Source organism: Saimiri boliviensis, chromosome 1, assembly GCF_048565385.1.
Source record: "Saimiri boliviensis isolate mSaiBol1 chromosome 1, mSaiBol1.pri, whole genome shotgun sequence".
Classification (NCBI taxonomy): domain Eukaryota; kingdom Metazoa; phylum Chordata; class Mammalia; order Primates; family Cebidae; genus Saimiri; species Saimiri boliviensis.
The window spans coordinates 234,404,969-234,419,122 of NC_133449.1; the positions used below are offsets into that span (position 1 = coordinate 234,404,969).

Here is a 14,154-nt window from a genome sequence, read left to right on the forward strand (position 1 = left end):
GCAATGTTGCATTATAAGATACTGGTGAAGAGAACATCTCACACCTAGATTTTCATGACCCTTCTGTCTAGGCTGCTCTTCAGGGATTTTAGGAAAGTCAGTACAATGTTACAGTTAAAACCAAATACTGGTTGCGTTACAATTTTTAAAATTCTTCTATACACAGCAGTTTCTCAAAATGAACCTAAAAGACCTATGTCTGGAGAATATGGTCCTGCATCTGTTCCAGAATATGAAGCAGGAACTGAAGACAATCAGTCTAGTGAGATGCAGCTAACTGTAGGTACACTGTATGTTTACCGTAGGAAATGATTTTTGTGTTTTTAAAATATAGATTCAGCTTATATTTGAGTTTTAAATGTTATAGTTCCAAAAAACCTATGTAATTTCTACTATGTTAGTTTTCCTGGCATCTTCTGTTAATATTACTAAGGACTTTAATTTTCTCTGAAAAATAATTTTAATGATGTTAAAAGTATGAGCTAATTAAAGGTAATTTAGAATGAACATAAAATAATATAGAAGAAAATAAAAATATATGATTCCACTATTCAGATATAGCCACTGTTAAACATTTTTGCATACTTATTTAATATTGTATATTATAAAGTATGTATCTGTATATATTTAATTTTTATTCTCTTAGATTGCTAACTGCTTTCCTCCAGTAATGTAATAATGGAAGTATTTTCTTTGGCATTAAATCATTAAAACATGATTGTTAAATAGCAGCACACTATTCTATTATTTGTTTTAATTAAATATCATGATTTGTTTCCTTAACATAGAATCCTTAAATTTTTAACATTTTTAAATGGCCCAGGAGCAAACACATTTATATGTGAATCCTTGTGCATATGTAATTACTTCTCTGAACATAAAAATTTCCAGAAGTGGAGTAAGTAGGTGAAAGATGATGGAGTTGTTATGTAACGTTTGAGGTGGTGTATGCTAGGTCTTTGTAGAATGTAATGCACTTTGCAAATACTAAGTATCCTGAAAGTAGAAGGACAGGTCCCATTACCAAACTTCACAGGACTTACTAGGTCCTTTTCTAGAACTGATGTTTTGTGATACTTGGTATTGCTTAAAATACAGGCCCATTGATGGGACTCTAGAAGTCTAGGGTTTTGGGGGATGGCATTTATTACAGTCACATTTTTGTATGTGTGTATCTAAGTTTATTTTTAATGAGTGTTGAATATGCCTATGTAAATACATGGGCATATTGTATAAACAACTGCTTTAGGGAATTATTTGTGCTTATTTTCTGTCTTAATTAGCATGAGAGTTGACTCTATTTGAGTAGAAAATTTGTAACCATTTTTAAGAATAACAAATAATATAACTATATATAAGGAGTTGGGTTTGTTTCCCCCCTACATTTGGAAAGTCAAACTTGAGAATAAGCTCCTGTTCTATTCATTCCAAATTTCTCAGATATACACAGGTTCATTTAGTGTTGGCCAGTTACCATAAAATCAAGGAAAGTAAAAAATCTACTCCTCTATAAATGTAATGAGAGCAATGATTTACTTTACATTAATTGAAATAATTTTAGATTTGTCATTTGAGTGACAATATATTACAATGGTACAGTATCACACTTGACAGCATAAATTTGATTTTAGAATCTAACCTAATTAAGATTTTAGAAATTCTATTCTGCATATTACTTTAATGTTTTAAATAGTTGAAGGAAAATGTTTATCATATTAAACTATTTGTGTTATATCTCTTTTTATCACTGACCACAAACAGTTTTGTTTATTCAAGTACATGATTTATTCTTTAGGTGATGATGGTGTTATCTATTTTTTCCTTTTTTTTTTTTTTTTTTTTTTTTGTATTTTTTGTAGAGACAGGGTTTCACCATGTTGGCCAGGCTGGTCTTGAACTCCTGACCTCGTGATTCACCTGCCTCGGCCTCCCAAAGTGTTGGGATCACAAGCGTGAGCCACTGCACCCAGCTATATTTTTTTCCTATTTTTATACGTAAAACATTAACGTATATTTCTCTTATGATACTTTTTGTGCCTTTTATTTATCTGTCTTTACATTTTAACCTTTTCTTATTGGACTACAAGTTTCTTGAAGCAAGATTTTTGTCATATCATTTGTCACAATTGCTCTCTTGCTTTTGTTCTATAAATTGAAGGCTGTCTGTCTACTATATTGTGGAGTTTTAGTAAGCATGTAATGGATGAATAAAGTAGTTACTGTGGCAAGCACTGGACATATAAAGATATGGTTCTTAGACGTGGGAGAATTAGATGGTCCTTTGTTGGAAATACAGAATTAAATACTACAGCATAAAAATTGCCTTACTTATTATAGCAAGTGATTGGAGGTATATAGGAGAGGTTGACTTTTAAAGGTGGGTGGGAGTTCTATGACATGGGTTGTTAGGGCATTCCAGAGGATACCATGTAAAAAAATTACAGAAGTGTGAAAGAAAATGGCGTGTTTGACATGAAAGAGGTACTTGGTATTTTGCATATGCTGAGAATTTGTATTCTAAGCAGTGGTTGGCTATTAAAGGTTTTTTTTTTTTTCCTTTTTTTTTTTAAGCAAAGAAATGATACAATTTGTGATTTGAAAGTATCACTTTGTCATCAGGGTGGAGGGGTTTAGATGGGATGTCATTAGAGCGAGGGATACTAGTGAGGAGGCTGTTGGAATAGTTGAGGTTCAAGAGAGTAAAGGCATAAACTAAAGCAATGTTAATACAAAGGATAGGGCAGTTTTGAGAGGTTCTTCAGTTAAAATGGAAAGACTTTGTGATTGATTAAATGTGGGATTGGAAGAAGTCATTACTGCCTCACTGTTTGCTGGCTAGACTGACTGAATTGTCTTTAAGCAAGATGGGGAATAATATTGGGGAAAGATAAAGTTCATTTTAGGAATGATTGAGTGTGAAATTGGATGGGGCATCCACTGGGAGATGTTTCATTGAAAATAGAACTTTGGAAATCAAGAAGAAAATTTGGAGGCTTACATTGCATATTTGTATTCATTGGTAAGCAGATGCTTGAAGTAAGGATAGTGAAGGGAAAGCATGTGGACTCAGCAGAGAAGGTGGCTGAGGACAGAACTAGGAGACCAGTGGACACATTATGACATATTAGATGACTTACATATGTTCTCAGTCTTATAAATTGAAGCTGAACTATAATCTTTTTATTTTTAAAGTAAATGTTCTTAACAAAAAGTGCTATTTGAAAAACATTTTACAAGTTTTTTTTTTTTTTTGAAACTATAAATGAAATAGATCCATAGGAAGAAAAAATAGTCTAAAACTTTAGGTTTAAATCTGTCTCTTTTTTAGATTGATTCTTTAAAAGATGCCTTTGCAAGCACTTCTGAAGGTAAGAAATTCAACCGATATGTCAGTATTTGAGACTTCACATTAGAGCTGTGTGCATGACCATGCATGCATGCATGTGTGTGTGGTGTGTCACCCTGAGTAAGTGAAGACTTTTTCAGCTCTAGAATCCAGATGTGGGTTCTTATGCCATCACTGTCACTGATTTTGCTGTGTGAACACTGAGTAAGCTATTGTACCTCTCTCTTCCTAGTTTCCTTAGCTATAAAATAGGGATGGTAATGTCTGTGTTGTGTATTTTCCAAGATTATTGGGAGAGAATGTAAGTGAAATGCAAAAACACTTTGCAAAGCCCAAGATAACATGGAAATGTGAGGAATGAATTATGCAATTCATATAACTTGACAAAGTTATTATGTATTTTAGAAAAAGATGTAAATTGTAAAATTTCTTAGCTTGACCTAAGTGAGGGGATAGCAAACCTGTGTAATGTGGGGGATATGTGTAAACTAGTGTAGTCTTCTTGCATTTCTGTGTATTTTAATAGGAAGTCCTTTTAATATGTAATCAACTAAGTGCAGTTTTGCTATTTTCCTCCTCAGGTCATGATAAAACATTTATTTCCACTCGTACTCGAAGTAGTAATCTAAAGCGGCCGAAGATTGGAAAGCGGTTTCAGGATTCTGAATTTAGCAGTTCTCAAGGTGAAGATGAAAAGACTTCCCAGACTTCACCTACAGCTTCAATAAACAAGTAAAGAATTGTTTATTTTACTCTCATTTTTTGTTTATTTGTACTTTTATATTACTATTTAACATTTAAGGTAGAAGCTGTTTGTTTTGTTTGTGTAGTGGATGACTTTGGTATAGGAGTTTGTATTTGAATTATTTATATTTGAATTCTTTTTTTTTTTTTTTGAGATGGGAGTTTCGCTCTCGTTACCCAGGCTGGAGTGCAATGGCGCAATCTCGGCTCACCGCAACCTCCGCCTCCTGGGTTGAGGCAATTCTTCTGCCTCAGCCTCCTGAGTAGCTAGGATTACAGGCACGCACCACCATGCCCAGCTAATTTTTTGTATTTTTAGTAGAGACGGGGTTTCACCATGTTGACCAGGATAGTCTCGATCTCTTGACGTCGTGATCCACCCGCCTCGGCCTCCCAAAGTGCTGGGATTACAGGCGTGAGCCACCGTGCCCGGCTTATAATTGAATTCTTATACAAGATTATTAGTTGTTTATCAGCGCTAAGTGTTACCTTGACAACGTTATTGGAAGAAGTTGCTAGTAAGAGACTGGCATAAACTCACTTCATGTGTGAAAATCTAGGAGAATAATCCAGTGATTATATTATCCCAAATGAGTCATTATCACCAATGCTGAATTTGATGGCATAGTTTTAAATAATGATGAGATTTAGTCAGTTTTTTTTTTTTTAAATTCCACATTCAGTTCTTTTATTTAATTTTCTAGTGGACAATTTACATAATCTCCCTTACCCTATCTTTTAAGTTAGTGTGACAGTTTTCCATAATAAACTACGTAAAGAAAAGCTTTGGTCAATAATGGAATGAAACCACAAACAAACAAGCGAAAAACTGCTTTTAAAAAACCAACACTTTCACCAATTTTATATTCAAACAAAACCACATGGTATTGGTGTGATACATGTTTTCAGTGTTTTCTTGTGGCTGGCTTCCATGGCACATTCCACGGCACAGCTGTGGTCAGCCACGGTTTGTCGGGCTGGATGGTGGAAGCTCACTCAGCTTCACGTTATCCGGAGGCCCTTGAAACCACAAACTGTCGTGGCTCTATCAATGCCAGCAGTGCAAAATTTGCAACATACCTTGCTTGTCCACTTTATAAATAGAGACTTGAGTGATGCTATTCTGGTGCAGCATCTCCAAGATCGTGTTGGTGGTCCTCAGTTTTCGCCCTCTTGTCCATGTTGTGGAAGCATTCTGTGGCAGATATGTTGCGTCGGATGGTCTGTTTTGGAATGTCTAACTTGGAGACAAAGGTCAGGTAGCATGGTCATCATAGCCAAAGAGCACTGGGCAGCAGTCATGGCCAGCAGCCTCTGAGGCAAATGACACACTAAGGAGAGGCAGGAACTCCATCAGAGTTGAGACCTGCGTATTTTTGAGGCATCAGTAACAGACATGGTGCTATCATGGCTGACCCAAGCCAGGTGGCTCCCACTGGCAGAGAAGCTGACCCCGTGGACCTAGCCACCAGAGCCACTGCCACCATACTCTGACATCAGCTGCCCAAAAGGCATCTTGCTGTCCCAGGATGTGCTGGCTGGCTTTTCATCCACTTCTTTAATGTAAGCAGAAAGCACTGCATTTGAAGTCACACGATCCTGCTGCCAGCAATACATTGGGATGCCAGTCCAAGCTGAGGACTGTGGAGCGAATCGACTTTTTAATGTGCTCGCTTACCCACCAGTCATTTTCAGACGCAAAGTAACAAACAGAAATGAGTCATGCTCCATCTCCCACAGCAGATTTGTTCTCTGCAGGGGACCACTTTGACAAAAGTAGCTGTGTACTTCTCAGGATCACCAGGGTTGGCTTCCAGACACCATCTTTCTGTCTCCAGACATAGGCATTGCGATCAGCCCCACAAGTGATGATGCGGTTGCTCTTAGGAACCCAGTCAATATCTGTGATGTATTCATTGTGCTCCTTGAGTTCATGAGCTTTCACCCACTGGCGCCCGCTCTTCTTTCAGATGTACATTTCATGATTATTAGGACTGAGGGCAATCTGGGTATTATCCCTGTTCCAGGTATGACAGGTGATTAGCTCTAATAAAAACTGATGCAATGACATTATTCTTAGTGTTTTCAAAGGAGAGAAAGCTGGGGCCGGGAGAGTCCAGACAGGCTTGGAGTGGAGGATTTACAGATTCTGGGCAGTCAGTGCGAACAGGCTCTAGTCAGTTTTAAAATACTCTCAATTTTACTTTATTGATTCATTTTACTGAGCTGTTGGATATAATTGATAAATCAGTGATAAACCGTAAATGTACAGTCAGTTCCTCCAGGAATTTAGTTGCCAGCTGAATCAATGGAACACTTGAGGCCCAACTTTATTCTTTGTCTTTCTTTGCATCTTAAAGCAAGACTCTACATTTTATAATAAAATTAGATTTTTGCCCTACAGTTCAGCCCGCTGTTCCTGAGTTAATTCCTAACTTTGAATTTATTCAGTTAATTAAATAATTAGTTAATTTATAACTTTGCTATTTTAACTGTCCATTTATTTTAGTCAAGTAGAGAATTCTGTAGCTATGCTAATCTCATTATACAAATAATTTAAAATTTGAGTAATTAAGTATATAAATATTTTGGTGAAAAATTTGTAATGTTAAAGATAGATATAAGGAAGTATTTAAATCTAGCAATAAAAAAATGAGTGTAGAAAAATAGTTTTCTCAGTGAGCAATTATGTTGATATATAGTACCCTTTTTAGAAGGGTAGCAATATATTTTAAATTGAACCTTCCAGAATTATTGTGGGATTTTGTTTGCTTTTCATAAACAGAACAGTAGGATTTAATGCTTGAATGTTCCTCAAACACGTGAAGGAATAAAACATGGTCTTTGCTCTCAAAGGATTGACTGCCTCGGGGTAAAGAGAGATATGCACAGTTAAAAGCACTGTGAGGTGGATTGTGACAGTACAATAATGAGACGTGCAGAGTGCTGTGGATACAGAGGAAAGAGTGTTTGATTCTAATTGAGGGGATGGAGAGATTTGGCATTTGGGTCTGGGCTTCAAAGATAAGTAGAAACTGAACAAGCAGAGTTGGGAGAAAAGAAGACCTTCTAGTGAAAGGATCCACCAACTGTGGCCTGCAGGCTAAATGTGGCCTGCTACCTGTTTTTGTGAATAAAATTTTATTGTAAGACATCCATGCTCATTAAGCTGATATATTTTAAATTATTGTTTAGTAAGCTTATATATTTTTATATATTATTAAGCATATATATTTTTACTTATGTTTGCATTGCAGTGGGAGAGTTGAGTGGTTAGAACAGAGACCATATGGTCCACAATGCCTAAAGGAAAGGTTTGCTGACCCCTTATCTACACCAAGGATGTGAAACAACTTTCTGCAATGATAGAAATGTTTTGTACTTGTGCTGCCCAGTATGTAGCCTCTAGCCAGTGTGCCCATTGAACACTTGACATATGGCTAGTGCAAATGAAGAACTGAATTGTTTCATTTAATTTTAATTTAAATGTAAAATAATGAAGTGTGTCTCATGGCTATCATGTCTAGACTAACACATTAACATGAGCAAAGGCACAAAGCTAGGTGGAATGTTGCTAAAGATAACGATAAATAAGGTAAATAAAATTGTAAGGGTCTAGGCTGGGCCCAGTGGCTCATGCCTCTAATCTCAGCACTTTAGGAAGCCAAGGCGGGTGGATCGGTGAGGAGTTCAAAACCAGCCTGAGCCAACATGTCAAAACCCTGTCTCTACTAAAAATACAAAAATTACCTGGGTGTGGTGGCACATGTCTGTAATCCCAGCTACTCGGGAGGCTGAGGCAGGAGAATTGCTTGAACCCAGGAGCAGAGGTTGCAGTGAGCTGTGATCACACCACTGCACTCCAGCCTGGGTGACGGGGAGATCCTGTCTCAAAAACAAACAAACAAAATATATAAGAGTCTAGTCATGTTAGGCCTTCATAGAAGGTATACTTTATTCACTAAGCTTAGAGAACCACCAAGAAGTTTCTGAATTGGGCTGTCACAGGTGCAGATAATGTATATTAGAAAGGCAGCTCTGAAAGCCTTGATGAAGATGTTCTACTCTAAGTCTGAAGATGAATTGGGAAGAAGTAACAGTGGTCCAGAGAGAACTGGAGCCTGAAGCAGAGCTGTGAAAATAGGTATAGAAAGTCAGGAATATATTTGAAAGGCATTTTTGGAGTTAGAACTAAACCACATAATGTGTTGTCCAAGGTGACGTTTTTGAGAATGAAAGGAGCATCATTAATAATTATGCCAGTATCCACAATTATGGACAAAAGTCTGTAAACTACGACTGCCCCAGGTAAATTGGGATATATGTTCATTCTAACAGAATAAGGTCCATGATCCTTCAGTGTAAATTAGGTTAAAAAAAAAAGGTAAGGTCCAATAAGATATAGATAGAATAAAAGAAGGGTCTAGTTTACATAATTGAGAAGATGGTAATATTATAAGAGGATGAAGAGATTGGTTTTAGACTTGTAAAAATCTGAAGTTGTTGTCAACATATAGTTGATTCTCTAAACCATTACTTTGTTAAGAAAGGACTTTTGAGATTTTATATTTATCCTCAGTGAAACAAGTAAGAATGTTTTTCTTTTTTTTTTAGATTGGAGTCTACTGCACACACCTCAGACAGCCCAGAAGAATTTCTGGAAGAAGAACCCGAACAGAGAGGGATTGAATTTGAGGATGAAAGCAGTGATAAAGATGCGTGGCCAGCACCAGAAACCCAGCCACAGCAAGAGAAGCAAGATGGTGAAAAGGTATGAGATCACTTATTCAATAAAGTGAAAATAAGTAAACAAAAATTTAACTTTCTTAATCATATATTGTTAGAAAAATACAATGATATATTTTAGAGTCTTAGAAATTGTGTTTAGTGTTAAAAGCAAGGTCAGATACTAGAGTTGGGGAGAGGATAAAATTACAAGTGTAATTGAGTTTTAAAAAGTTTGAGTTATAATGAAGTTTGAGTTTGTAGAAGTTTGAGTTACGTATATAGAAGATAAAATAAGGGATGTTTAGTAAGATCCTTCAGTGCATTTAAAATATAATTTGTGGAATTAAACACACGTAAGTACACAAATGATATGATCTACCTTATAGAGTCAGTTAGAATGCTTTCAGGTCCAATAAACCTTCAATTGCACCCCCATTTTAGTTAGAGGGGCAGGAATTAGTAATCTAGAAAAAAAATATTTGATCACTGTTGACCTCACAAAATTCTGGAAAAACAACTAAATTCATGTTTTTTAAACACTGGAAATATATATATATATATATATATATATATATATATCCTTGGTAAATAAGTAAACTCTTCATCTGGGTTGATTTCTGCAACTTTAAGATATTTATTGCTATTTTCTTTTTTCTTCCTTCTGTCCATTTCCATTTTTTTCCTTTAATATCTTCAATCTTTCCTTTCCACAGATTCCCTATTTCTTCTTTCATATGTTCTTAAGTTTCTTGAAAAATCTTTTAGCTGTTTGTTAAATCCAGCAGGCAGGTGATAAGTGAAACTATATTATCAATTTTGTTTTCTTTTTCTTTTTTTGAGACAGTTTTGCTCTTTTTGCGCAGGGTGGGGTGCAATGGCATGATCTTGTTTCACTGCAGCCTCTGCTTCCTAGGTTCAAGCACTTCTCCTGCCTCAGCCTCCCTAGTAGACGGAATTACAGGTGCCCCCCACTATCCCCAGCTAATTTTTGTATTTTTAGTAGAGACAGGGTTTCACCACTTTGGCGAGGCTGGTCTTGAACTCCTGACCTCAGGTGATCTGCCTGCATCAGCCTCCCACAGTGCTGGGATTACAGGCATGAACCACTACCCCAGCCAATTTTGTTTTCTTAAGGCACTTTGATTTAGGTCCTGCTTCCTCTGTTTCATGAAGTAATATATGTGATCTCAGCTCACTGCAGCCTCTGCCTCCTGGGTTTAAGCCATTCTCCTGCCTCAGCCTTTCAAGTAGCCAGGATTACAGGTGCACCAACATGCCCTGCTAGTTTTTGTATTTTTTTTTTTTTCTTAAGTAGAGATGGGGTTTTAGTAACTTAAGCAAATCCTAAGAGTTGACAAGAAAAAAAAAAAAGTAGAGACGGGGTTTTACCATGTTTGCCAGGCTGGTCTTGAATTCCTGATCCTCCCACCTTGGCCTCCCAAAGTGCTGGGATTACAGGCATGAGCCACTGTACCCAGCCTCATGAAACGATATTTTTATATTTATTTTTGTAATATTTCAATAAGTTTTTGGGGAGCAGATGGGTGTTTCATTACATGGATAAATTCATTAGTGGTGATTTCTGAGATTTTGGTGCACCCATCATCCATGCGGTGTACACTGTACCCAGTGTGTAGTCTTTTATTCCTCACCCCCTCCTACCCTTTCCCTCTAGTCCCCAGAATCCATTATATCACTCTTATGCCTTTGCATTCTCATAGCTCAGCTCCCACTTGTGAGTGAGAACATACAATGCTTGGTTTTCCATTCCTGAATTACTTCGCTTAGAATAATGGTCTCCAACTCCATCCAGGTTGCTATGAATGCCATTATTTCATTCATTTTTATGGCTGAGTAGTATTCCATGGTCTATATATACCAGATTTTCTTTATGCACTCATTGGTTGATGGGCATGTAGCCTAGTTCCATATTTTTGCAATTGCAAATTGTATTGCTATAAACATGCATGTACAAGTGTCTTTTTCATATAATTACTTCTTTTCTTCTAGGTAGATAGCTAGTAGTGGCATTGCTGGATCAAATGGTAGTTCTACTTTTAATTCTTTAAGGAATCTCCACAGTTTTCCAAAGTGGTTATACGAGTTTACATATTCCCACCATAGTGTAAAAGTGTTCCCTTTTCATTATATCCACTCCAGCATCTATTTTTTTTTTATTGTGGCCATACTTACAGGAGTAAGGTGGTATCGAATTGTTTTAATTTGCATTTCCTTGATAATTAGCATATTAGGGTTCTCTAGAGGGACAGAACTAATAGGATAGATGTATATATAAAGGGAGTTTATTAAGGAGTATTAACTCATGATCACAGAGTCTCACAGTAGGCCATCTGCAAGGTAAGGAGCAAGGAAGCCTGTCCAAGTCCCAAAGCTAAAGAACCTGGAGTCCAGTGTTTGAGGAAAGGAAGCAGCCAGCCCGGGAGGAAGATGTAGGCTGGGAGTCTAAGCCAATCTAATCTTTCCATATTCTTCTGCCTGCTTTTTATTCTGGCCATGCTGGCAGCTGATTAGATGGTGCCCACCTGGATTGAGGGTGGGTCTGCCTCTTCCAGTTCCCTGACTCAAATGTTAATCTCCTTTGGTAACACCCTTACAGATGCACCCAGGAATGATACTTTGCATCCTTCCATCTAATCAAGTTGTCACTCAGTATTAACCATCACAAGTCTACCCCTTGTCAGCTTGAACCCATACACCTTTCCTGAGATCATACATAATCTTCAAATAAAGACAATAATAAGGTCATAATTACACCTAACATGATACAGCTGTCCTTTGTACAACTGGAAACCCCCAACCCAAATACTATTACATAAAGTTAACATTTAAATGCTGATAGGAAGTCAATAAATCTTATGTCACGTGCTAAAGGAAAAGGGAAATAAAATGAAGATATTTTCTTAGTGTAAGTGTATACATGCACAAACATGTTCTTAACAAAATAAGGAAGGAATGCTCGTGACAATTACAGTCCTCATTTCAAGTCGTCGAAGCTGGTATTGATGACTACCTTCTTCTGCTACCCATTCTATATTCCCTTTGCCTTTAGCAATCACCTCAGCAGGTCCTGTTTTTTTTCCTAGTGGAGTAACCCAAACCTTCATTCCTGAAGGATCTGGGCCATTTGTAGTCCTGCCTGGATTGGGCTGTTGTAGTTTCCCATTGACCTTAATCACAGGGCATGGTAATACTAAATGATGCCCCAAGGGATTTCCTATATTCCACAAATATTCTTCCTTACCTCCATTGTGGAGTAGTAGACTGATTTCATCTTGGTAGTCCCAGTCAGTCACTCACAGTGATAGTGAAGCAATAGCAGCTACATATGCTGCCCTTCAGGCTTGTGAGAGTGTGACAGGGTGGGCAATAGTCATCACTCCAGGCAACGCTGTAACTCCCTCCTTAGCCTGTTGACTTAAAGGTAGGAGGAGCCCAGAGTGTCCAGGTGACAGTCTTCCAGTTTAATGGAATCGTTGTTGTGTCTCCTGCTGGCAGCATTCCTCTCTGGAACTAACACCTCTAGGCCAGCAGAACGTAATGTTGTGAGGACAGGAAGCAAAAATTTTGCTAGTGGATCACTAGGGGTGATGGTGAGTGGTGCCACTTACACTTTCACCCCTTGATTCCTGGACCAATATATGCTATGGGAGAAACAGTACCATATGTTGAATCTGATTTAGAGCATACATGGCCTTCTGGAGAACTCTGCCCCAGCCCTGCAAAGTATTGTCACCTAGTTGGCATTGTGATTCTGACTTCTAAATGCCATTCCACCGTTCTATCAATCCAGCTGCTTCAGGATGTTGGGGGAATATAGTAATGCCAGTGAATTTCAGGAGCATGAGCCCTCTGCTGAACTTCTTTAGCTGTAAAGTGAGTGCCTTAATCAGAGGCAATGCTGTGTGTAATACCGTGACGATGGATAAGGCATTCCATGAGTCCACAGACGGTAGTCTTGGCAGAAGCATCGTATGCAGGATAGGCAAACCCATATGTAAGTGTTTATTCTAGTGAGGACAAACCTATGCTCTTTCCATGATGGAAGAGGTCCAGTATAATCAACCTGCCACCAGGTAGCTGGCTGATCACCTTGAGGACTGGTGCCATATCAAGGGCTTAGTGTTGGTCTCTGCTGCTGGCAAATTGAGCACTCAGCAGTGGCCATAGCCAGGTCAGCCTTGGTGAGTGGACTTGTTGCTGAGCTCATAAGTAACCTCCATCCCTGCCATCATGGCCAGTTTGTTCATGGACCCACTGGGTGATGACAGGTGTGGCTGGGGAGGAGGCCGAGTGGTGTCCACAGAACAAGTCATCCTACCCACTTGATTATTAAAATCCTCCTCTGCTGAGGTCACCCTTTGGTGAGCACTCACATGGGATACAAATATCTTCAGTTTTTTACCCTCCAGATAGGTCCATCCACATACCTCTTCCCCAAATTTTTTTGTGACCAATTTTCCAATCATGATTCTTTCAAGTCCCTGACCATCATTCTAAACCATTGGCTACAGCCCATGAATCAGTATATAATCGCACATCTTGCCATTTCTCCTTCCATGTAAAATGCACAATCAGGTGCACTGCTCGAAGTTCTGCCCACTGAGATTTCTCTTCACTGCTGTCCTTCAGGGATGTCCTAGAAAGGAGCTGTAGTGTTGCAGATTCCTAGTAGTAGTGTTGCCACTGTCCACTTTTGGGTGGTGCCTGCATATTGTGCAGAACTATCTGCGAACCAGGTCCTCCCTAGTCTTCTCTACCTCTGTCAGCTGATTATAGGGAACGCCCCATGAGGCAATTGGTGCAGGCTGTGGAAGAGAAGCCAGTGTGGGAGGAGTGGAGACTATGGGCATTTGAGCCACTTCCTCATGTAACTTACTTGTGCCTTCAGGACCTGCTCAAGCCTGATCACATATATACCATTTCAATTTGATGATGGAATGTTGCTGTGCGTGACCCACAGATGGGTCAGAAAACACCCAGTTCATTGATAGGCAGTTTAGGTCATATGGTGACTTGATAACTCATAGTCAAATGTTTGGTTTCCACTAAAGCCTAGTAACAGGCCAAGAACTGCCTCTGAAAAAGAGAGCAGTTATCTGTAGAAGATGGCAGGGCCTTGCTCCAAAATCTTAGAGGCCTCCACTGTGATTCACCTATGGGGGCCTGCCAAAGGCTCCAAACAGCACTGTCTCTCAAAAGGAGAGTAGTTATCTGCAGAAGATGGCAGGGCCTTGCTCCAAAATCCTAGAGGCTTTCCCTGTAATTCATATATAGGGGCCTGCCAGCGGCTCCAAACAGCATCCTTCTCTGCCACT

At 38.5% G+C, this 14,154-nt stretch overlaps 1 protein-coding gene and 1 pseudogene across 11 annotated transcripts in view; one reads left to right on the plus strand and one right to left on the minus strand.

Annotated features, from left to right (window-relative positions):
• Positions 1 to 14,154, plus strand: part of FAM169A (family with sequence similarity 169 member A) — an 84,584-nt gene that overhangs the window by 60,063 nt on the left and 10,367 nt on the right. For 10 of the 11 annotated variants that reach the window (XM_074384749.1, XM_074384736.1, XM_074384739.1 and 7 more), the window contains 4 exons: positions 167 to 279; positions 3,329 to 3,368; positions 3,928 to 4,078; positions 8,705 to 8,861. In XM_074384749.1, the coding sequence (XP_074240850.1) occupies positions 167 to 279; positions 3,329 to 3,368; positions 3,928 to 4,078; positions 8,705 to 8,861 (461 nt within the window). The remainder of the gene's footprint in view (positions 1 to 166; positions 280 to 3,328; positions 3,369 to 3,927; positions 4,079 to 8,704; positions 8,862 to 14,154) is intronic. The other variant, XM_074384742.1, reaches the window with a different exon arrangement.
• Positions 5,093 to 6,161, minus strand: LOC120363310 (actin-related protein 2/3 complex subunit 1A pseudogene; annotated as a pseudogene).